This window comes from Piliocolobus tephrosceles, chromosome 21, assembly GCF_002776525.5.
Source record: "Piliocolobus tephrosceles isolate RC106 chromosome 21, ASM277652v3, whole genome shotgun sequence".
Taxonomy (NCBI): Eukaryota; Metazoa; Chordata; class Mammalia; order Primates; family Cercopithecidae; genus Piliocolobus; species Piliocolobus tephrosceles.
The window spans coordinates 34404024-34427561 of NC_045454.1; the positions used below are offsets into that span (position 1 = coordinate 34404024).

At 57.7% G+C, this 23538-nt stretch overlaps 1 protein-coding gene across 1 annotated transcript in view; it reads right to left on the minus strand.

Moving 5' to 3' along the window:
- Positions 1-23538, minus strand: part of CRTC1 (CREB regulated transcription coactivator 1) — a 102765-nt gene that overhangs the window by 37632 nt on the left and 41595 nt on the right. Inside the window, exons 2-4 of the mRNA XM_026457019.1 lie at positions 5682-5798; positions 2740-2877; positions 1483-1638 (exon numbers count right to left, since the gene is read on the minus strand). Of these exons, the coding sequence (XP_026312804.1) occupies positions 1483-1638; positions 2740-2877; positions 5682-5798 (411 nt within the window). The remainder of the gene's footprint in view (positions 1-1482; positions 1639-2739; positions 2878-5681; positions 5799-23538) is intronic.

Consider the following 23538-nt stretch of genomic DNA (forward strand, 5'->3'; position numbering starts at 1 on the left):
TCGCTCTGTCGCCCAGGCTGGAGTGCAGTGGCCAGATCTCAGCTCACTGCAAGCTCTGCCTCCCGGGTTCACGCTGTTCTCCTGCCTCAGCCTCCAGAGTAGCTGGGACTACAGGCGCCCACCACCTCGCCCGGCTAGTTTTTTTGTATTTTTTAGTAGAGACGGGGTTTCTACTAAACCGTATTAGCCAAGATGGTCTTGATCTCCTGACCTTGTGATCCGCCCGTCTCGACCTCCCAAAGTGCTGGGATTACAGGCTTGAGCCACCGCGCCCGGCCTATTGTATGTTTTTATATTAACTATATTATTGTTATTTTAGGCCTTTGAGACAGGGTCTCACTCTGTGGCCCAGGCTGGACTGAGGTGACATGATCACAGCTCACTGCAGCCTTGACCTCCTGAGCTGAAGTGATTCTCCCACCTCAGCCTCCCAAGTAGCTGGGAATACAGGCACACACACATCTGGCTAATTCTCTCATTTTTCGTAGAGATGGGATCAGGCTGGTCTTGAACTTGTGGGCGCAACTGATTGCCTGCGTTGGTCTCCAAAAGTGCTGGGATTAGAGGCACACGTGAGCCACTGTGCCTGGCCTGTATTTTCCTCATCTTCCATCCTAAATGTATTAATATAATTTTATCGGCCCGACGCAGTGGCTTACACCTGTAATCCCAGCACTTTGGGAGGCCGAGGCAGGCAGATCACAAGGTCAGGAGATCAAGACCATCCTGGCTAACACGGTGAAACCATCTCTCTACTGAAAATACAAAAACAAAATTAGCCGGGTGTGGTGGTGGGCACCTGTAGTCCCAGCTACTCAGGAGGCTGAGGTGGGAGAATGGTGTGAACCTGGGAGGTGGAGCTTGCAGTGAGCCGGGATCCCGCCACTGCACTCCAGCCTGGGCGACAGAGCGAGACTATCTCAAAAAAAAAAAAAAATTTATCATCACATTTTCAGTGGCTGTTGAGTAACATGGGTACCTTCTCTGAATACAGCATTAAGTAGGAAAGAGCAAGCTACAGTGCTGACTATGTAGTATCGTCCCACTTTTTTTTTTTTTCTTACAATGGAGTCTCACTCTGTCGCCCAGGCTGGAGTGCAGTGGCTCAATCTCGGCTCCGTACAACCTCCAACTCCCGGGTTCAAGCGATTATCCTGCCTCAGCCTCCTGAGCGGCTGAGATTATAGGCACGCGCCACCACGCTGGCGAATTTTTGTATTTTTATTAGAGATGGGGGTTTCACCATGTTGGCCAGGCTGGGCTTGAACTCCTGACCTCAAGTGATCCGCCTGCCTTGGCCTCCCAAACTGCTGGGATTACAGGCCTGAGCCACCACGCCCAGTCCTACTTTTCTTATTTTTTAAAATCTAAATGGGGGGAAGGGAAACGTTAGAAGAGCCCCCCAAAGCTGAAACTTCTGTCCTTCAGGGTGAGGGCTCATTTCTAGAAACTTCCGGATGCATCTTAGTTTGGTCATTTTTTTAAGCGACTGTCCTGCTTTTCCACGTATAACCATGATGACAGTTTGGTTTTGTTTCCAATAAGAAGGGGGCGGGGGGGGGCTCCAGCCACTGACCTTCTCCAGCTGGTGTCCGCGGGTGGCGAGAGGTACACAGTGCCGTAGGGGCAGCTGTCGGCGTGAGCGTGAGTTAAGGGGCAGTGCCGCTGGCTAAGACCCCGCCTCCATCAACACTCTCTCAGCCAGGGCTTCCTGCCCCTGGCTGGCTGGTTGGGCTCAGCCTGGGGCCTGCGAACAGCTGGGAAGAGTAGGGCGGGGAGCGGGGCGGGGGGCGTTTCCTGCGGCCTTTCCTGCCTGGCTACAAGCAGCCCCCGTTCCAGGGGCTCCCCAGGGGTATGGCCCTGTCCACCTAGCACTCAGCACTCTGCTCCGTGAGCACACGTGCGGGCTGCACCCCTTCCAAGGGAGGGGGTTCTGGGCCATGAAAGTGGGGCCCGTGGGGCGCTGGGGAGTCTGAGTTCAGCCGACCCCGGTCTGGACTCTCCATCCTGGGCTGACGGGGTGGCTCCCGAGGCCCAAGGGCTCGGTCTGGGGCCCAGCTGGTCGAGCTCCCCCAGCCCACGGAAATGAGAACCGGAGAAAAAGTTTCTCTGTTCTGGAGAGCCGGGGGATCCCGGGAGCAACCTGAGGCCGCTGACTCTGGTGTTGCGGGACCCGGCTGGCTGAGCACCAAGGGGCGGCAGAGTTGTAGGGGGAGGGGGACTCTGGCTGATCTCTGCTTGACCGAGTTGCAGAGGCAAATTTTACTCCTGTCTTATAGAGACAGAGCCTCCCTTGGATGCGTCCAGATCTCACATAGACCCCCTCAGCCCCACTGCCTTGGCTGGGCTGCCCTCCATGCAGTGCGCGGGAGAGGCCTCATCAGCTCACAGCTCTGACTGTGGGCTCCCTGCTCACGGCCTTCCTGGCCCCACTGCGCCGCCAGGTGTCTAAGCCCTCTGTGGTCAGGTATCACCTTCCTCAAATCCTGCCTTGGGAGCTGTTCTCTGTGCCCCCCTGAGCCCCCAAGTCTGGCCAAAGGCTCTAGGGCTTGCGGCACAGCCTCCTCCAGGAAGTCCCCCGGGCTGCCCTGAGATCAAGCCTCCCAGTTGGTGCTGCCCTGATTCTGTCCCCAGAGCTGGAAGCAGGCAGCCCTGTCAGAACCTGCTGGGTAAACTTGGGGTCCTGTGGCAACCGACAGGGCCTGGCCCCCCACCCTCATCCTCTGGGGAAAAGGATATCTGCCGTCCGTGTTTGTCCACTGACAGGGGCCGGCGGTGCGGGGAGCCGAGCCGGCCGCGCTCCCGGTACACCCTGTCCACCAGCCCATGGTGCCGGGTGGTCCGGCTGGTGTCCAGGCCTGAGGATTGGAAGGGGGTCTGGGGGAGGAGATGGAAACAGAGAGAGAGAAACCCAAACAATGGTTACCAGCTGTGGCCCCAGCGCTGGCCCCAGAGTCTGATCGCAGGGCCCCCCACTCCGGAGCACCCTCGGCCAGCGCTCCACAGCCTGGGATGGGCTTCTTCCTTCAGCCCCAGCTCCCCGGCTCTCCAAGCACTGGGCGGTAGGGAGGGGGTGTGAGCCGGGGTCCCGGGAGCCAGGGTGGCAGGGGCGTGCAGTGCAGCTGGCATGCACAGGCCAGGCAGAGCGGCACAAGCTCGGGGCCAGCGCCCGCTGGGTGCCAGGGGTGTAGCCGGCCTGGGCAGCCCTCCTCCCCAGCCTCACCAGGTGCAGACAGGCCTCCACCCTCTCTCTCTGGGCCTGGCCGGCCTCCTACCCCCACCTACGTCATCCCTGGAGGGGCCTGCCAAGAGACGGCCCAGGGGCTTCCAGCCCAGGACTGTTTCGGGGCCCACCTGGCCAAGCACGAGTTCCCGGGAGGCCTCCTTGTGGAGCCCAGGGCTGCTCTTGATTGAGACGCGGCCCCCACACGCCCTCCCCTGCAGCCTTCTCCAGGCACTCCAGGCACCACCAGAGCCAAGTACAGGCACTTTCCGGAGCCATGGCCCACTGCTTGACTGGACGGGGCTTTCTCCCAGCACCTGGGGCTGGCACCGGGCCGGCCCTCCCCAGGCCCTGCTACATGCCCGGCCTCATGCCCCTGGGGCTGCCAGGAGCCCGCCCTGACCCTGTGTTCCCCACTTGCCATCTGACTGGGGTGAGATCAGCAGGCCCTGCCAGCTCTGGATGCAGCCAATCCCCCGGTCCGGCCATCTGGCTCCTGAGCCCTTATGCCTTCTCTGGGCAGCCAGGCAAAATGAGACTCTTGATACTAAAGTGAGTCTCCCCTCCAGAAGCCTGTCCATGGCTGGGATCACTGCTTTGTCCTAGCCTCGGCCAGAGTTCAGGGCTGACTGCTGTCCCCAGCCCTGGGGACCCCCAAGTTTGTCTTTGATCCAGCAGGAACTTTGCTGGTTTGGGTCTTTCTGTGGCTCTTGCCCCCAAAAGGCTATGGGCATGGGAGACGTGGGCCTGTGACGATGAGGGTGGGAACTATGCTGTCCAGCGCACAGGCTCCCGAAGACAGGGGCCATTCATCTCCTTCCAGAGATGCCTTGAAGCCCAGAGGGGAAACTGAGGCAGCTGAAGCAGAGTCAGAGGCATAATGAAGCGGGGGCTGGCCACGCCCTGGCTCACCACGTCCCGCCTGCTGGCCTGGTTTGGGAAATGCGTGCACACGTGTGTGTGTGTGTGTGTGTGTGTGTGTGTGTGTGTGTGTTTGTGTATGTATACAGGGACAGACCATGCAGCTTTGGGGCACATGCTTGGATTCTGCTCTGCTGGACCCCAGATGGGGATGCACGGCTGTGGCATCTGCCCCAGATGGACCCCAAGAGTCCCCAGGGCCTCTCGACGCGACCATACGCACTTCCCGAGATGGGGGTGCGGAGTGGATCCATTTCCATTTGGCGGACGGGACACCTCCACCTCCCTGGGAGCCGCGGGGGCGGCCGCTTGGGGAGCTCAGGGATCCCCAGCGCCCGCACACGGGTCGGGGTCTTGCAGGCTGGCGCCGGGGACGCCGCGGCCTCAGCCTGGGGGCTCATTTACCAGAGAGACAGGAGCCGCTGCCAGGGCCTCCCCCAGAAATCCGCTGGGCTGAAAATGCAAAGAACCGAGACTTTGAGACGCTGCTGCCTTGCCTGGCCCCGAAGGCGGGATGCGTGGGACCCCCCCAGGCTGTGGGCCTCGGGCGACAGACACCCAACAGGGTCCTGTGCCCCTCGGCCCTGCTCAGGCTGAGCTTGGGAGGTGCCCAGAGAGAGACTGTCTTCCAGGGAAGAGGGGACAGGAGAAACAGGAAGGGGAGAGACGGGCAACAGGGGAGAAAACCCAGCCAGGAAGGGCTGTGACAACGAACAGGCCCAGCATCAGTGATGGCCCGCACTCAGTGTGCCAGGGGAAGTGCACCGTGGGGCCAGCCCAAGGATCCCTGCCTTGTCCAGCAGCGGTGCAGGTGGGGGTGGAGCTAGTGGGTGACTCGGGAGGGGCTCCGGCTCCATCCGGCCTGTCAGTGGCCATGGCTGTATCCAAGGTGGTTTTCTCAGCCAAAGAGTAGGTGTGACCCCCAGGGGGGCTGTCCATGCAGAGCCCATACACCATCCTGGGGGTGGCCCTGATTCACAGGCCAGCTCCCTCGGCTCCACCCCGTCCCCATTTCCACCTGCAGACCAGGGACAGGGAAGAGGGCCGCTGTGGGCCTTATCTCCTGTTTACGATAAGGCTGTGCACGGCGGCTGTGCGGCCTGCGGGAGCCGTGCTGTGTGGGCCTCTGCCAAGAAACGTTTGCAGACAAGTGGGGTCAGGCCGCCGGGCCTCCTTCTGAGAATTGCTGGGCTTGTGGATTAGTGAGGCAGGACAGAGCCAAGCCCCAGCGGCCCCAAGCGGTTCCCGCTGCCGCACAGCCGGCCAACAGGTGTAGCGGCTGCCGAAATGCTGGAAGCCAGATGGAGGGCTCGCCTCGGGGTCTGCTGATGGGGAATGGGTTGGGGGGGGATCCTGGTGCACCCTGGCGGGGCCACTCTGCTTCCTCTGGTTCCCAGGGCAGACAAGGAGAAGGCAAGGGTTGGGTGGGCTCCGGCAACTGTCTGGTGACCCCAGCTGTCCTCAATGTCTGGCCCCCAGTGGGAGGCTGGGGGAAGCTCCCCACCATGGGGGCAGGGCCAGGGGGTGGGGCACTCACCTGGAAGGGCAGGTCCATGGTACCACTCCCAATCTGGTTCACGTTGGGCAGGGACCCGCCGTAGTACTGGCCGCGGCTGGGGCCCAGTTGCAGGTACTGGGATTTCTGGAGCTGGAGCTGCGAGAGAGAGGCCAGCAGCTGCAGGAGGCATCACCTCCCAGACTCACCCCGGAGTGCCAGCCCCAAAGGCACAAAAAGACCCAAGTGGTGGGATTGACAGTGTAAGTGCAGAAGTTTGCAGGACCTCATGACCCAGATGCTTAAGGAAACCAGGTGTCCCTCCACCAAAAATGGCAGAATCAGAAACCCGAGGTGCCGGGACGGCTCCCCAGGCAGGGCAATGCACCGTGCGGAAACCCATGGCTGCAAACCTGGGGAGCTGGCTGCCTTGCTGCTGACTCGGCCAGTCAATGAATGAGCAAGAAGAGAGGCACTGGCGGGCCTGCAGCCTGCCAAGAAGGCCCCTCACCAGCCCAGGGGAGCCATTTCTTATCACGGCCAGAGGCTGTGACTTGGCAGGCCAGGCGGCTTTCCACTGGCCTCAATCAGAGGGAGCTGTCTCAGAAGTGTGGTGATGGCCTTCAAAGGGTGGGACTTGTGATCCTGATGGCAGCCCGCACAGGGCCAGAACAGCCAAGTCAGTCCCCCAGACCCAGCTTGAGTTCTAGGGGGTCCTGAGCTCCATGTTCCTTCCTCATGGTACCTCCCAGCCTCTTGGGGACTGGGCCCAGCTGAGTGCCTTCATCTTGGCTGCATCCCTGCTTCTCATTCCCTGGTGGCATCGGGGCACAGAACCAGGGGCCAGGAACTACCTGACTGGTCACGCTGACTCTGAGCAGGGCTGGAATCTGGCCTCCTCCCCCTCATGTGGCTGATGCTGATTTGCCAGTAACAGAGGCCCCTGACCCAGGTGGCACGACCCGAGGCCCTTGGGAATGCTGGTCCATGATGCCTGCCGTGCAACCAGGGGAGGCAGCCACCGTGAGGAGAGGCGGGGCTGGGTAGGCAGGAGGGAGGGGTGGTTGTCCACTCTGGCCCGGCAGGGGCGGTTGCTAGGGTGGATACTGTGTACACAACAAGGCCAACTCGTTCCTTACAAACAGCTCCTGGCAGTGTGTGGAGAGCTGGCCGCCCCACCGCCCCAACTTCCTGGGGGGCCCTGGACACCGGAGGCGGAAGTAAAGCCCGGGAACTGGCCGCCTGCCCGGCTGAGCACCTCGCCCAGGTAAACAGCTGTTTCCTGTGAGCTGCAGTGGAGCCGATGGTAAGATTAACCTTGTGTGTTATTGGGTGGCTCTCGAGGGTCTGGGGGTCCGGCCCAGGGTCTGTGCTGGGAACCCTTGGTGGCCGCTGGCTGGACACATACACGACGAACACCCAAAGTGTCCTTCCCAGCAGTCACACCAGATGAAACAGGCCAGCTCCGCGCTGCAGCAAGGGGATGGGGTGCAGGGTAGGGGTCCCTCAGCTCCCACCCCACGCCTACCTGGGCATAAGTTGCCTGTGACCCCCCGTGACCTTCTCCACCCTCTTCTGTGTCCAAGTAGCGTGACAGAAACCTGTGCTACGTTCACCTCTCACTGACTGCATGGCCCCAGAGGCGTGACCCCTCCTGTACCTGTGTCCCCCACCTAGAGTGAGTGCTACAGGCGGGTGTGAGAGGGACACACGATGTGTGACACAGCAGGTATTCATGCCACATGCATTTGCTACACGGGCTGAGCCGCCAGCTCCCAGGAGGCCAGATATCAGGGGCAAGAACTCCCTGAAGCAGCTTTGTTGGCACTATGTCCCCGGGCCACAGGAAACCTGGGATGCAGGGACGATCTACAGGACTGGAGACGCACAGAACTCTCATGGTTCCCAAGCCCCATCTCTGTCCAAACCTTGCCCACAATACCCAGCTCCCGCCCACTTTGCTGTAGGCACTCAGGCTTCGGAGCATAGCCCCCGGGCCAGGAGAGGACACTGAGCAGGGACTCTGCTCTTCTTTTTTTGTTGATGTTGTTTGTTTTTGTTTTTTGAGATGTAGTTTTCACTCTGTTGCCCAGGCTGGAGTGCAGTGGTGCCATCTTGGCTCACTACAATCTCCACCTCCCAGGCTCAAGTGATTCTCCTGCCTCAGCCTCCCAGGTAGCTGGGATTACAGGCACAAGTCACCATGCCTGGTTAATTTTTTTTTTTTTTTTTTTAATAGAGACGGGGTTTTTCACGATGTTGCTCAGGCTGGCCTTGAACTCCTGACCTCAAGTGATCCACCTGCCTCGGCCTCCCAAAGTATTGGGATTACAGGAGTGAGCCATCACGCCTGGCCGCTGCTCTTCTTTTGGGGAAGCCCATGCTCATTCTTGGTTTTGCATGAGTTGTACAGTAAAGGGTTAACCTGGCCCAAAGAGAGGTCTGGCCTTTGTCCCCAGCTCCTGGTAGGTGACCTGCAGGAGAATATCATGCCTGATAAGAGTGTCATTGTGTGCCTGAGGCCTTGGGCTATGGCAGAGTCTGTTCACACTGTGGTTTTAGGGTGGGGGTTTGGGCACATCAGCTTGACATCTGGAGGGACTAGAGACAGGTTGGCCATGAAGGTGCTCAGCTATGTCTATAGGACCAGCCCCCGGTACAGACCCTGGACATGCAGGCCACGGGAGCTTCTGCAGCTGGCAGTGCTCCATGCTGGGAGAATTGTGCACTGTTCACATCTGCCTCTTCCCTTGGATGATTTTTTTTTTTTTTTTTTTTTTTGAGACGGAGTCTCGCTCTGTCACCCAGACTGGAGTGCAGTGGCCGGATCTCAGCTCACTGCAAGCTCCGCCTCCCGGGTTCCTGCCATTCTCCTGCCTCAGCCTCCCGAGTAGCTGGGACCACAGGCGCCCGCCACCTCACCCGGCTATTTTTTTTTTTTTTTTTAGTAGAGACGGGGTTTCACCGTGTTAGCCAGGATGGTCTCGATCTCCTGACCTCGTGATCCGCCCGTCTCGGCCTCCCAAAGTGCTGGGATTACAGGCTTGAGCCACCGCACCCGGCCCGATTTTTTTTTTTTTTTTTTAGATGGAGTCTAGCTCTGTCGTCCAGGCTGGAGTACAGTGGCGCTATCTCGGCTCACTGCAACCTCCGCTTCCAGGGTTCAAGCGATTCTCTCACCTCAGCTTCCTGAGTAGCTGGGATTACAGATGTGCAACACCACACCCAGCTAATTTTTGTATTTTTAGTAGAGAGGGAGTTTTACCACATTGGCCAGGCTGGTCTTGAACCCCTGACCCCAAGAGATTCGCCCACCTCAGCCTCCCAAAATGCTGGGATTACAGGTGTTAGCCACCACACCCAGCCTCCCTTGGGTAATTTTAATGTGTCCTTTCGCTGCAATAAACCATAAGCATGAACAAAACGGCTTCTGGGGAGTCCTTCCAGTGAATTTTCTAGCCAGAGGGTGGGCACGGGGACTCCTGGGTCTGCAGGAGCTGACTGTCCTCCCCGGCCTAGCTGGAACCCCTGGGAGCAGGGTCCTCCTTTCTCTGGGGTCCCAGGGTGGTGGGATGCCAGCCTGGGCTCTGCCCCCACGGACCTCTGGCCTCAGATGGAAGAACTGCCAGATGTCACGGCACTGAAGGCAACATCACAGCTTTTCTCACTGCCACGTCACAGTCCCCTGCCCCCGCCCCATGCTGTGCTCCCCAAACCACTGAGACCCTGAGGATGAGCTCCATGAACCCAGCAGCCAGCCCAGGGCCCGCTGCTCAGCAGCGCTTGCCAGCGGAATCCACGAGTGAACAAAGATGTGAGGGGGTGAATGAACGAACGAACGCTGCTGCGCCCCCTCCACAGCTGACTTCACAAGCCAGGTGACAGGCCCGTCTGGAGCCTGTACAAGCACTTAAGATTAGAACCCAGGAGGCCTCAGGCGGCAGCTTGGCCACCCCTTTCCACAGCTGGCCCAGGCAACACAAGCCACCTCAAGGTGTAACCCTCACTTGGAGCCAGCAGCTAGGATGCCACAGCAGCTCCAGCCCGCCCTACAGAGAGGCTCCGGGCTGACCTGGGACTCAGGTGTCCCGTCTCCACACCATCCCCATGGCTGTCAACAAGCGAGGCCGCCCACAGGTGAAACAGCTGAGGCCTGGAGAAGGCATCTCATAGGAGTCGGGAAAGCTGCAGCTCCCAAGGCACCCCTCATTCATGGCCTGTGGGCCAGATAGATGGGTATCTGGTGCCAGCTCCCCAGCTGTGATAGTAGACCCCACTGGCGATTTGGAGGGCCCTGCTGAGGGCGGGTGGGTGCCCCGCTAACCACGCTTTGCCTCCGGTCTCCCCAGCCTCACTCCCTCCAGCCGCCCAAGCCCCAAAGTGCCCCTAGCTTGTCCTTTCCCAGCTGACCCCCATGCAGGGCGATTCTCCTGCCTCAGGCTCCTGAGTAGCTGGAATTGCAGGCATACCACCACACCTGGCCAATTTTTGTAATTTTAGTAGAGATGGGGTTTTTGCCATATTGGCCAGGCTAGTCTCAAACCCCTGACCTCAGGTGATCCGCCTGCCTTAGCCTCCCAAAGTGCTGGGATTACAGGAGTGAGCCACTGGGCCTGGCTCAGCTCTCCTTTCTCTTACAATTAAAGAGAAAGGCCCACCCTAATACAGGACGGTCTCATCTGGAGACCCTAATTTCCAACTACAGTTGACCCTGAGACAACACAGGGATTGGGGAGCCCACCCTCATGCAGTCAAAAATCCAAGTATAATTTTTTTTCTTTTTATATTTTTTACTTCTATTTATTTCTTCATTTATTTCTTTTGAGACAGGCTCTCACTCTGTCGCCCAGGCTGGAGGGTAGTGGCACAATCACACCTCACTGCGGCCTTGGCCTCCCAGGATCAGGTGATCCTCCCGCTTTGGCCTCCTGAGTATCTGGAGCCACAAGCACAAACCACTATGCCAGGCTAATTTTTAACTTTTTGTAGAGATGGAGTCTCACTATGTTGACCGGCTGGTCTCCAACTCCTGGCTTCAAGTAGTCCTCCCACCTCAGCTTCCCAAAGTGCTGAGATTAGAGGCATGAGCCACCGTGCCCCACCCCAGTATAACTTCTGACTCCTCCAACACTTACCTAATAGCTTACTGTTGACTGGAAGCCTCACTGATAATATGGTCAATTAACACACATTTGGTATGTTCTATGTATTACTTACTGTATTCTTACAATAAAGCTAAAGAAAATGATACTAAGACAATCATTAAGGAAGAGAAAATGTTTGCTATTTGTGAAGTGGAAGGGGATTATCCCAAAGGTCTTTGTCCTCACTCCTCACTGTCCTTCATGAAGAGCTGGTTGAGGAGGAGGAGGAAGAGGAGGAAAAGGAGCAGGAGGAACAGCAGCAGGAGGAGGGCGGCAGCTTGGTCTTGCTGTCTCACGCATGGCAGAGGCAGGAGAGAAACCACGTATGAGTAGATATGTGTGGCTCAAAACCATTGATCCAAAAGTCAACTGTAAGATCACCTTCCTAGGTTCCAGGAGGGAGGGTGTGGACTACCGTTTTGTGGGACATGATTCACCCCTCTACAGGGCTTTTGAGGGGGTACCAGTACCTGCCACTCTCCAGATGGGAAAACTGAGGCCCCACACACCTGGAACTTAACCCCTGCATGACCAGCATGACTGAAGTCACATGGCCCCTCCTGGGACAAGTGTTACTGAAGCCACCCGATCTCAGATGAGAACTCGCCAGCATCAATGGAGGCACGTGGGAGGCAAATGTGGACCCAGCTCTGATGCTACAAGCTGACCGCAGGGACCCCTGCTCCTGATACAGCCTGCACCGGGACTCCCTCACACAAAGTCCTACCTCCCCACCTGACCCCTCTACAGAGCCCTGTGTAAAGGTGGCTTCTCAGGCCTCCGTTGACCCTCGCCCTGGAGAACGCCCACCTCTGCCTCTGTCTGTGCCCACGTCCACGATCCTGCTGAGCCTACGTCCCCTGCCCCGTCCAGGTGGCATCCACAGGGCTGGATGGAGCAGGGGCTGTGAGGTGGGGGAATGGGGGCCGGGTGGCCCTGGGGTGGCCCCGGTGTAATACGGCTGTGGCTACTTCTCCAGGACGTGGAGAGATGTTCGGGCAGCACCCAGTCTCCCGGGAACCCTGCACAGGGTACAGAGACACCCCAACCTGCTGGCCCTCCCTGGGGCTCGCTCTGCAGACGGGGCCAGCCTTGGTCAGGCCCAGAAGCAATTGCCATGGCAACTGGCCAACCTTCTAATGAGATTGAGGGAAGCAGACGGGCTGATGGCTGAGTTCGGACCTGCAAAGCCGTGGCAGGCCCAGGGCCTCCCCGTGGGGGACCAGGGAGGGAGGCGCTGTCTGTGCCAAGCAGTCCTCAGTTTCCCCCCCTCCCCACCTCTAGGCTTCAAGGTCTAGTCTCTACTCTCCCTGACCACTAGGCTCCAGCTCACATGCTTCCTCCCAGAGCCACCAGTCACTACCTCCGGGCCTTTGCACCGGCGTTGTCTGTACCAGAAGGCTCTTCCCCCTGGGCCCACCGCTGCCCAGCACTGAGCCTCCCCCAAGGGGCCACCCTCTGCACGGCCCCTCCCCTGACAGTCCAGATGGGGAAACTGAGGCTCAAGAAAGCACAGGGACTGCCTGAGTGCAGAGGCAGCATGCACCTCAGCCTGGGGCGTGGCCCTACAAGAGGAAGGGGAGGAGCGAACACTTTCTTCAGCCCAGTGAATGCACAGGACGCACCTGGATCCTGGGAGCTGACCGGGACCCCGGGAATTCGCACCCCTTGACCCTGCAGCCCCATAACTCAGGGCTTCCCAAAATGGAGTTCTGGGAAGGCTGATGAGGGCAGAGGGACCCTGGAATGGGGAAGGAGGCCTGGGCCTTGGAGGGCTCTCCAAGCGTGCCAGCAGCCACAGGCAGGGATGTGTGGTGACTTGAAGGACACCCCCACAGGGCAGGAGCCTTCATCCTCCCATGTCCACATTGGCTGGAACCTCTGCTGCTGGCGCGAAGCCCAGCTGGGCCAATAGCTGAGAACCAACTGAGGCTCAGGCACCCACCCGCTCAGCCAGTCCGGCTCCCGCCCCACCACAGCCACAGCAGCGTCCCCACCTCCCCTCCCAGACTCAAGGCGAGAGTCTGCCCAGCACTGGGCATGGTTCTAGGTTCAGTGGATGTGGCTGCCAGCCAGCCAGACGGGCACTGCTCACACAAGCCCGTAGCCCAGAGCGGGCAGCAAACATTAGATCTCCAGGCAAGTGGTGAATGCTGGAGCTTCAGCCTGAGCCACTGTGCAGCGGTGGACTGGCAGAGACATAGCATGGGGGAGTCTTGAAGGGGAGGAGGAACAGCAGATGCAGAGGCCCAGGACTGGGAGCTCAAAGGGTCTGAGACGGGCCACCAGGGGTGAAATATGGTCACCGACGGAACAGAAGCTCCTGGAGCCACTCAGCATCAACAGCCAGAGCAGGACTCTTCTCTTAAAGGCTCCAGGCCTCCACCGTGAGGCCTCACCTGCCCACGCTGCCCAGGCCCATGGTGAAGGAGCCGGCCCCACAGCCCTGTCACCGCCCCCGCCCCAGCACTCCCGGGGGACATGCCATCTGCTCCCTGCAGTTGAGACCTCGGCTTCAAAATGAGGCCTGCAGGAGCTGGCGTGCGCCTTGATCCAGCGCCACGCTCAGGATCCCCCGCTCCCCAGGGGTTCCCCCTTGTCACTGCCCTGAATCAAGCAGAACCAAGGAGGTGAACAGCCTCCGGGCCGGCTTTTAACCAGACGCACTAGCAGGGACGGCATCCCCAGTGCCAGGAGGGGCCAATGCCAGCGTGAGAAGGGAGACAGGGACGAAAGCCCTAGGGCCTCTGCCCTGGCCTGGGGCGTCCAAGTCTCTGACAGGCACCCTCAAAGCTCCGAGTGATGTCGGAGGCTGCAGCAAAGCCTTCTGCCTCTGACTTGTGAACACAGAACTTCCCATGTCTGACCTTCAAGCCTCCTCCTGCGCTCCTCCAAGGGCCCCAGCAAAGAGCCCCAGATCGCACGCATTTTGCTCAGATGCCCATCGCCAATCTCCTGTGCGTGTTGTGGGGGAGGATTTTCTGCCCGGACACCTCGCTGTAGGGGTAAGGGATGCATGCCTGGCATCCCCTGATCAATTCATTCTCCCAGAGGTCGGGGCTGGGTAATGGCTGCAGGGTACACAGGGAATGTGGAAGCTGCTGCCCACCTCCAGGTGCTGGGTCCCAGGCGAACAGGCTGGTGACTGAGGGGATCCCCAGCTGTGTAGCAGGAGCTGCCAGCCCTGACAGATGCTCCCCAGGGAGCTGCCACTGCCCACCTCTGGAGACGGTGTGTGTGGGAACACAGCTTGCAGCGGCAAAGCCACAGCCTGTGATGTCCCGCATCTGTTTTCTTTCTCTCTCTTTTTATTTGCGACAGGGTCTTGGTCTATGGCCCAGGCTGGAGTGCAGCAGCACGATCAGGGCTCACTGTAGCCTCAACCTCCCAGGCTCAAACAATCCTCCCACCTCAGCCTCCTAAGTAGCTGGGAGTAGTAGTGTACACCATCATGGCCTTTTTTTTTTTTTTTTTTTGTCTATTGAGACAAAACCCTAGGTTGTCCAGGCTGGCCTCGAGCAATCCTCCCACCTTGGCCCCCAAAGTGCTGGGATGATGACAGGTGTAAGCCACTGCGCCCAGCCCACCATTGGTTTCTCTTTGTGGCCTGTTCCTTTTTATTTTTTAAAAATCTTTTACGTGAAAAATATGCTTTCAAAAAAGCTGCAATAAAATCCACATAAAAAATTTACCATGATCTTGTTTGAAAGTGAATGATTCAGAGGCGTTTAGTACACTGTCAACCATTACCTCTGTCTGGTTCTAGAACATTTCAATCACTCCCTAAAGAAACCCCGTACGCATCAGCAGTCACTCACCATTCCCCATCCCCCAGCCCCTAGCAGCCACTAATCCGCTTCCTGTCTCTGTGGATTTATCTGTTCCCGACTTTTTTTTTGAGATGGAGTCTCACTTTCGTTGCCCAGGCTGGAGAGCAGTGGCGCAATCTTGACTCACTGTAACCTCCACCTCCTGGGGTCAAGAGATTCTCCTGCCTCAGCCACCCGAGTAGCTGGGACTACAGGCGGGTGCCACCAAGCCTGGTGGATTTTTGTATTTTTAGTAGAGACGGGTTTCACCATGTTGGCCAGGTTGGTCTTGAACTCCTGACCTCAAGCAATCTGCTCACCTTGGCCTCCCAAAGTGCTGGGATTATAGGCAGGAGCCACCATGCTTGGCCAGCCCCTCTGTTTTCTTACAGGAGTTTTACACTTCTAGTTCTTGCATTTAGGTCTTTGGTCCATTCTGAGTTCATTCTGGCTGTCAACTTTGTTTTTGCCTCAGTCCCTCCACGCTGCGGATCCCCACGTTCACTGAGGGCCCGGTGAGAAGAGCCGAGCTGACCCCTCGCTGCATGCCTGGTCCACCAGAGTTCCTCAGTAAACATCTGCCAAGCTTGGGAAGCGATAAGGAATGATGATGAGAGCATCACGGGCACATGGATTCCAGGCCGAGTCTCCTGGGCCCTGGAGACACTTCCCTGCTGCCTCCTCCCTCCCTCCAATCGTGTAAATACAGAACCACATACACAAACACCAGGCCTGCCTCGGAATGCCTTTTATCAGGCATGGTTGCTGCTGCCAAATTTCCAGACCCAGCTGAACAGAGGGTCCGCCGTGAGCACGTTTTGTTTCTCTTATAGGTGGTGGCTGGGACGTGTGAAGGTTCCCGTGGGGGCTGAGTACACACAGCTGGCTCTCAGGGGGGGGCCTCCCTCCCCACAAAGGAGACTCCAGCCCTGCCAGCTGGCCAAGTGCCCACCCTGGGTGGGCCTTGCAGCAGTCCTAAGAGGGGGGAGACACAGCTGTACCCTTATTTTGCAAGCTGGTAAACTGAGGCACTAAGGGACGACAGGAGGGGCCTCAGTTACAATCCAGGCTCTTTCCCCAGCTGGGAGGGCTGTGTCTTGTCATCTTTTTTTTTTTTTTTTTTTTTTTTTTAAGAGACAGGTCTTGCCCTATTGCCCAGGCTGGAGTGCAGTGGAGTGAACATGGCTCACTGTAGCCTCAACCTTCTGGGTTCAAATGATCCTCCTGCCTCAGCCTCCCAAGTAGTTGGGACTATAGGTGCACGCCAGCACACTCAGCTAAGTTTTTTATTTTCAGAGATGGGGTTTTCCTATGTTGCCTAGGCTGGTCTTGAACTCCTGGCCTCAAGTGATCCTCCCGCCTGGTCTCCCAAAGTGCTGGAATTATAGGCGTGAGCCACACACCGGGCCTCCTGTTGTTATTCCGAAGGGCCTCTGGAGTATCCCCAGGCTTAAAGCTCTCTTTTCCTTTCCCCAGAGGCAAACCCCAACTCCCCACTGGCGGCACTCAGGGCCTTCCCCCGCCTTTTGCCTCTGGGCCCTGTACCCACCAAGCCCTTGTCTGGAACCTTCGGCAACGGTTCCCATTCATCATCTGGGACTCAGTTCAACCACCACCTCCCCAGGAAGCCCTGCCGGACCCCCAGCCCCCGCATCCAAAATAACCCTCTGTCTTAGCAGCCCAGGCTGCCATAAGAAAATACCAAAGACCAAGCAGCTTCAATGACAGAAATGTCTTCCTCTGGACAGAATGCCTTCCTTCTGGAGGCTGGAAGTACAAGATCAGGGCCCAGCAGTACCCAGACCAGGTTCCAGGTATAGCGGCTTTCCTGGCCCAGGAGGGGGCCGCCTTCTGAGTCCTCGCATGGCCTCTCCCAGCTGTGTGTGCTTAGAGATCTCCCTTCCTCTTCTATATGAGGCCTCCAATCCTAGAGATCAGGACTCCCCCCTTATGGCCTGATTTAACTGTAACTACCTCCTAACAGCCCACCTCCAAAGACAGCCCCGCTGGGGGTGAAGGCTCCAACGTGTGAGTTTGGGGGAGACAGAATTCAGTCTGCGGCACCTGCTCACAAATAAGCCGCCTGGGTCTTTCCGCAGGACAACATGCCCTGCTCCCGGGGGCCCGGCACCACCCCCAGGAACTGTCTATAAACAGGTGTATCTGCAACTGGGCAGCCCAGAACCGCCCCACATCCCAAGTCTTCAGGGGGCAACCACAGGCAGCCAAACCCAGGCAAAGCCCACAGAGCCCAGGATTCTCTCTGCGGGAGCCCGTGGGGTGCAGGGTGGGTGAGGAGAGGAGGTTTCTGGGCCGGGCTCCAGTGTGCCCTAGCCCTGAAGGGCCAAGTATCTGCGATACAAGGGTGACGAGCAGTGCCTGCCCCCACCCCCCAGGGCAGCCAGGCAGCCAAGATGTGACAAGCAGGAAGCTGTGGGCGGTGTTTCGGGAACGAGTCTCCCAAAGATAAGCAATGTGCCTACTCGGTGGGGTTCACGGGCTGGGGACCCATGGGGGCTGGCGGGGGGCCTGCTGACCACCTGGAGGCAGCACAAGGTAGCAGGAGCGGCCCAGAGTTCAAGGCCAGGCAGCCCGGGATGAATAGGGTCCTGTGCTAGATGGACTCACAGCCCCCCCGCGAAACTCATGTCCACCAGAACCTCGGAATGTGACCTTATTTGAAAATAGAGAGTTTCTGCAGATGTAATTAGTGTGGGATCTTGAAATGAGATCATCCTGGAATTAAGGAGGTCCCTGCATCCAATGACTGGTGCCCCCATGAGAGGGGAGGACAGAGACACTGAGGAAAGTGGGCCAAGCAGCAACAGAGGCAGAGATCGGGGTGCTGCGTCTACAAGCCAAGGGCCTGCCGAGGATTGCTGGGGCCACCAGGAGCTGGAAAGAGGCCTGAGACTGGCTCTCCCTCATGGCCTCAGGAGGAACCAACCGTGCTGACTCCTTGATCTTAGACTTCTGGCCTCCGGAGATGAGAGACAATACATTTCTATTGTCTTAAGCCACCTGATTCATGGTGCTTCGCTATGGCAGCCTAACAAAATTAGCCCAGGCTGAGCACATTGGCACACACCTGTAGTCCCAGCAACACGGGAGGCAGAGGCAGGACTGCTTGAGTCCAGGAGGTGGAGGCTGCCATGAGCCAAGATTGTACCACTGCACTCCAACCTGGGCAACAGAGCGAGACACTGTCTCTTAAAAATAAAAGGAAGGAAGAAAGGAAGGAGAGAGAGAGGGAAGGAAGGAGGAAAGAAGGAAACAAACGCAGCCCCTGAACTGTGGAGGGCCTGGGACAAACCCTTTCCTCTCCAAGCTCCCTCTGGACATGGGACTCAACTAAGGCCACAACTAGGGGCACACTAGGAGGAGACGGCCACGGGGACCACTGGCGGCCTCTGGGCTGGTCCCCAGGAGTAGGCACCATTGGCTGCAGAGTAGGGTCAATAAGGGCCCAGAGGGGGCAGGAATCCTGAGACTAGGGAGTTGAGAGGGGTGGTTACAGGAACCATCCAGGGTGAAGGATGAGGTAGGCAGCGGGTCGGGCGGCAGGAACTGCAGGGGTGGGAGTGGAGGCTGGACACAGGGAGCAGCGACCAGGCCAGGCCAGGCCAGCACTCATGGTGGTCACTGCAGAGGGACGGGGAGGGTGGAGATGAAGTTCAAACCAGGACAGCATAGGGGTGGCGAATGCCCAGCCAGTGACTCTATGGCAGGCCTGTGGGGAGTAGGGGGCCCCAGTACACTGGGAGAAGCGCCCCTCCGGAATACACGACTCCCCGGAAGGCCCTGTGGGTGTGACCCCGACTCCACCCCAAAGTCCAGGGGCTGTACCTGGTAGAGCGTGAAGCAGGGGGGCTCAGTGTTCACTAGGCACCCCCTGACTGGGACATGCCCCAGCAGATCCAGGGGAGGCAGGAGGGACCCCGAGTGAGGAGCTGGCGATGTGCTTCGTTGGGTCCACACACGGCAAAAAGCCCTTATATTGTTTAAGGGCTTCTGAGGCCCCCGGGAGAGCCCATCCCCACCAACGCCACCAGCAGGGCCAGCTGGAGACGCAGGCCACCTTCCCAGAGTGAGCCAGCAAAGGCTGTGGCCAGCCCTGGACAGGATATAGGCACAGGATGGTGCACCATCCCATCTCAATCTGTGTGGGGAGCTGCATGGTTAAGCACACTTGCTGCTGGGCAGTGGCCCCTGGGCAGAGCGTGGCAGAACCTGGCACCCAGTACGTGATCCCATCAGAATCACTGAGGGCCAGGTAGGAGTCACAGCTCTTGGCTTCACCTGCAGCCACAGGAATCTGCCACAGGCTCCAGCGGGGCCAAGCAGAAGGATAAGGAGTGTGGACACCACCTCTGGGGAAGGCCACAGGGCTGCCGGGCTGGTAACTGAAGAGGCTTCCAAGCAAATGAAACTGAACCAACAGATTCTTCTTATTATTATTCTTTTAAAGATGGGGTCTTGCTCTGTCACCCAGGCTGGAGTGCAGTGGTGCAATCATGGCTCACTGCAACCTCAACCTTCCAGGCTCAAGCAATCTTCCTACCTCAACCTCCCCAGTAGCTGGGACTACAGCCGCAGGCCAACACGCTTAGCTAGTTTATTTTTAGTAGAGACATGGTCTCCCTATGTTGCCCAGGCTGGTCTCAAACTCCTGAGCTCCAACAATCCTCCTGCCTCAGCCTCCCACAGTGCTAGGATTACAGGCGTGAGCTACCACACCCAGCCTGAACCAACTTCTAAAGAAAATAGGGCAGGCAGGTGCGGTGGCTTACACCTGCAATCCCAGCACTTTGGGAGGCCAAGGGAGGTGGATCATCTGATGTCAGGAGTTCGAGACCAGCTGGTCAACATGGTGGAACCCCATCTCTACTAAAAATACAAAAATTAGCTAGGCATGATAGCAGGCACCTGTAATGCCAGGTACTTGGGAGGCTGAGGCAGGAGAATCGCTTGAACTCAGGAGGCAGAGGTTGCAGTAAGCTAAGATCGTGCTACTGCACTCCAGCCTGGGTGACAGAGCAAGACTCTGTCTCAAAAAAACAAAAAAAAAAGGCCAGGCGAGGTGGCTCACACTTGTAATCCCAGAACTTTGGGAAGTCTTTGGGAGGTCGAGGTGGGCAGATCACTTGAGGTCAGGATTTGAGACCAGCCTGGCCAACACAGTGAAACTCTATCTCTACTAAAAATACAAAATTAATCAGGTGTGGTGGCACATGCCTGTAATCCCAGCTACTCAGGAGGCTGAAGTGGGAGAATCACTTGAAACCAGGAGGCAGAGGTTGCAGTGAGCCAAGATCGTACTATTGCACTCCAGCCTGGGCCACAAGAGAGAAACTCCGTCTCGGAAAAAAAAAAAAAAAAAAAGGAAGAAGAAGATAAGGCACAGAGAAGTTTCCTGGAGCTGCACTGTGATGTTACGACTGCTTTTTCAAGTGACTTGGTGTCAGGAATGAATGAAATCGGGATCTCTGATACTTTTAAGCCCAAGCCCATTGTCCTGGTTTTGCTTACCCGCAATGCATCCCAGGCAGCCATTGAAGCTGAAGAGGCCTGGGAATAAAGTTTCAAATGAGGCTAATGAACAGTTCTTCACCTAGTAACAAAAGCGGGTGGAGAGGCAGAGACGGGCCAGGACGGGACACTCCCCCAACCTCTGGGCAACCTCACCGGGAGGGCCAGGACACCAGGGGAGGGGGCACTTGTCCTGACCTCAGAGTCCCCCTTGGTCCATCCCCAACTCTTGGGCATGATAGTCTCCTGGGGCTGCAGTAAGAAATGAGGCCGGGCGCGGTGGCTCAAGCCTGTAATCCCAGCACTTTGGGAGGCCGAGACGGGCGGATCACGAGGTCAGGAGATTGAGACCATCCTGGCTAACACGGTGAACCTCGTCTCTACTAAAAAAAAAAAATACAAAAAACTAGCCGGGCGCGGTGGCGGGCGCCTGTAGTCCCAGCTACCCAGAGGCTGAGGCAGGAGAATGGCGTAAACCCGGGAGGCGGAGCTTGCAGTGAGCTGAGATCTGGCCATTGCACTCCAGCCTGGGCGACAGAGTGAGACTCTGTCTCAAAAAAAAAAAAAAGAAATGAGCACAAACCAGGTGGCTGACACAACAGAGACGTGTTCCCACACAGCTCTGCAGGCTCTCAAAGTAAGGTGGAGGCCAGGCACAGTGGCTCATGCCTGTAATCCCAACACTTTGGAAGGCTGAGGTGGGTGGATCACCTGAGGTCATGAGTTTGAGCTCAGCCTCACCAACATGGTGAAACCCCATCTCTACTAAAAATACAAAAGAAAATTATCCAGGCATGGTGACAGGCGCCTGTAATCCCAGCTACTTGGGAGGCTGAGGCAGGAGAACTGCTTGAATCCAGGAGGCGGCGGTTGCAGCGAGCCGAGATTGTGCCACTGCACTTCAGCCTGGGCAACAGAGTAAGACTCTGTCTCAAAATAAAATAAAATAAAATAAAATAAAATAAAATAAAAGCAAGGTGGCTTCTCTCCCAGCTGTGGTGGCTGCTGGCTGTCCTCAGTGCCTCTTGGCTTGTAGATGGATCGCCTCACTCTTTGCTTCTGTCTTGTTGTGCCCTTTCCCTGTCTTCTTTTTTAGGCTGGAGTGCAGTAGCGCGATCTCGGCTCACTGCAACTTCTGCCTCCAGGTTCAAGCGATTCTCCTGCCTCAGCCTCCCACATAGCTGGGACTACGGATGCGTGCCACCATACTCGACTAATTTTTTTTATTTTTAGTACAGACAGAATTTCACCGTGTTAGCCAGGATGGTCTTGATATTCTGACCTCGTGACCTGCCTGCCTCAGCCTACCAAAGTGCTGGGGATTACAGGCGTGAGCCACTGTGCCTGGCCTTGTCCTTTTCCCTTTCTGTCCCTGTGCCTCTGTTTTGCCTTGTTTGTTTGAGACAGGGTCCCACTCTGTCACCCAGACCGGAGTGCAGTGGCAGAATCATAGCTCAGAATCATAGCTCATAGCCTAGAACTCCTGGGCTCCAGCGATTCTCTTGCCTCAGCCTCCTGAGTAGTTGGGACTACAGGCGCACGCCACCATGCCTGGCCAATTATTTTTTAATTTTCTGCAGAGATGGGGTCTGGCTATGTTGCCCAGGCTAGACTTGGACGCCTCCCACCTTGGCCTCCTAAAGTGCTGGGATTACAGGCCTCAGCCACTGTGCCTGGCCTGTTTTGCCTTCTTTTCTCTTTTTTCTTTTTCCAAGACGGAATCTTGCTATGTCACCTAGGCTGGAATGCAGTGGCACGACCTCGGCTCGCTGCAACTGCTGCCTCCTGGATTCAAGCAATTCTCCTGCCTCAGCCTCCCAAGTAGCTGGGATTATAGGCACCCACCACCGCACCCAGCTAATTTTTGTATTTTTAGTAAAGACGGGGTTTCACCATGTTGGCCAGGCTGGTCTCAAACTCCTGACCTCAAGATCCACCCGCCTCGATCTCCCAAAGTACAGGGATTACAGGAGCGAGCCACCGCGCCCGGCCTCTGCCTTCTTTATAAGGACACCAGTCACTGGATTTAGGGCCCACCCTATTCCACAATGACCTCATCATGACTTAATTCCATCTGTAAAATCCCTATTTCCAAATGAGCTCACTCACAGGTTCTGGATGAACGTGAACTTTTGAGGGGACACTGTTCAACCCTCTACATTCACCAAACCCCATGTCACCTCCAGCCCACACTAAGAACCATCCCAGGGAAGCAGATGACCTCATCCCTGTAGCTGGCCACCTGAGGGCTCCTCTGGGGCAGCCAGCTCCCCTCCTGGGCCTGGGCCTCCTCTGCTGTCCCCCGGGGACCGAGGGGTGAAGCGAGGCCGGCACACGTCAGCGGTGCTGGAAATGCGTGGGGCTCTGAGAGGCAGGTGGCTGGGAGTGCCGGCCGAGCCATTTGGCAGCGTCCACCAAGTGCCTGAGCAACGTTCCTGCCCTCTGACCCGGTAATCCCACTTCTGGGAAGCTCTCCTGAGGGGAAATCGTCCAGAACGCAGATTTATGCGCGAAGATGTTCCTGCGTCACCAGCTGGGAGAGCAAGGAGCTGGAGCCTGTTCCAGGGCCCAGCCTCAACTCCAGAGAAGATAGAGGGCGTGGTACAAGAGTCGGGAGGAAGTACTTTCTAGAACATCTTCACTGCAGATCTGCATGGGCACAGGCAGACCTGGGCTGAGGCTGGGTGGCCCCCATCCCTGGGATATCCCCAAGGGGGTCTGGGCAGCAGGAGCGGCCAGGGTGACCGGCAGCCCTGGAAGCTCCACACACGGGGAGAGAGGAATTCTCCAGAACACGGGAGGGCCAAGGCAGATCCCGTAAGCCAGACTGTGTTGGGGGAAGGTGGCGGAACACCTGAGCCACGTGAGAGAGAGAAAGAATTAGACCCAGGAGAGCAGGGAGAAGCCCCTGACCCAGGCCAGAGATGTGGGAGGCTCAGGAAGAGGGAGGAGGGGCTGGTGCCAAGGATGGCCAGGCCTCCCCAGGGATGCAAGTGGCCAAGCTGGGTCCAGCCGGCAGCCTGGTGCCCCTGTGAGCACGCATAGCCACAGGTCTGGCACTGATGTCTTCTCCAACGCTGACCCAGAGGCCTGTGTGTGGGGACGGCTGGCCAGGCTGCCCTGACCTCTGCTCCAGGAGGGTGCCCGAGGCCTCCTAGGCTCTGGGTGGGGACTAAAGACTCCCACTCCTCCTCTCCAGGATAGAGACAAGCAGGAACCCAGAAACCAAGCGATGACGGAGAGCAAGGATTCTGGGAGCTGGACAGGGGCTCCCTGGAGGCCACAGGGAGGGACAACCAAGACGGATCAAGCCGCCTAAGGGGTGCTGGCCTCAGGCCCAAGCTGGGGGAGAGAGGCGGCGAGAGGTGCAGAGGCCTGCAGAGGTCAGAAGTCACAGGAGGCCTCCCCCTCAGCACT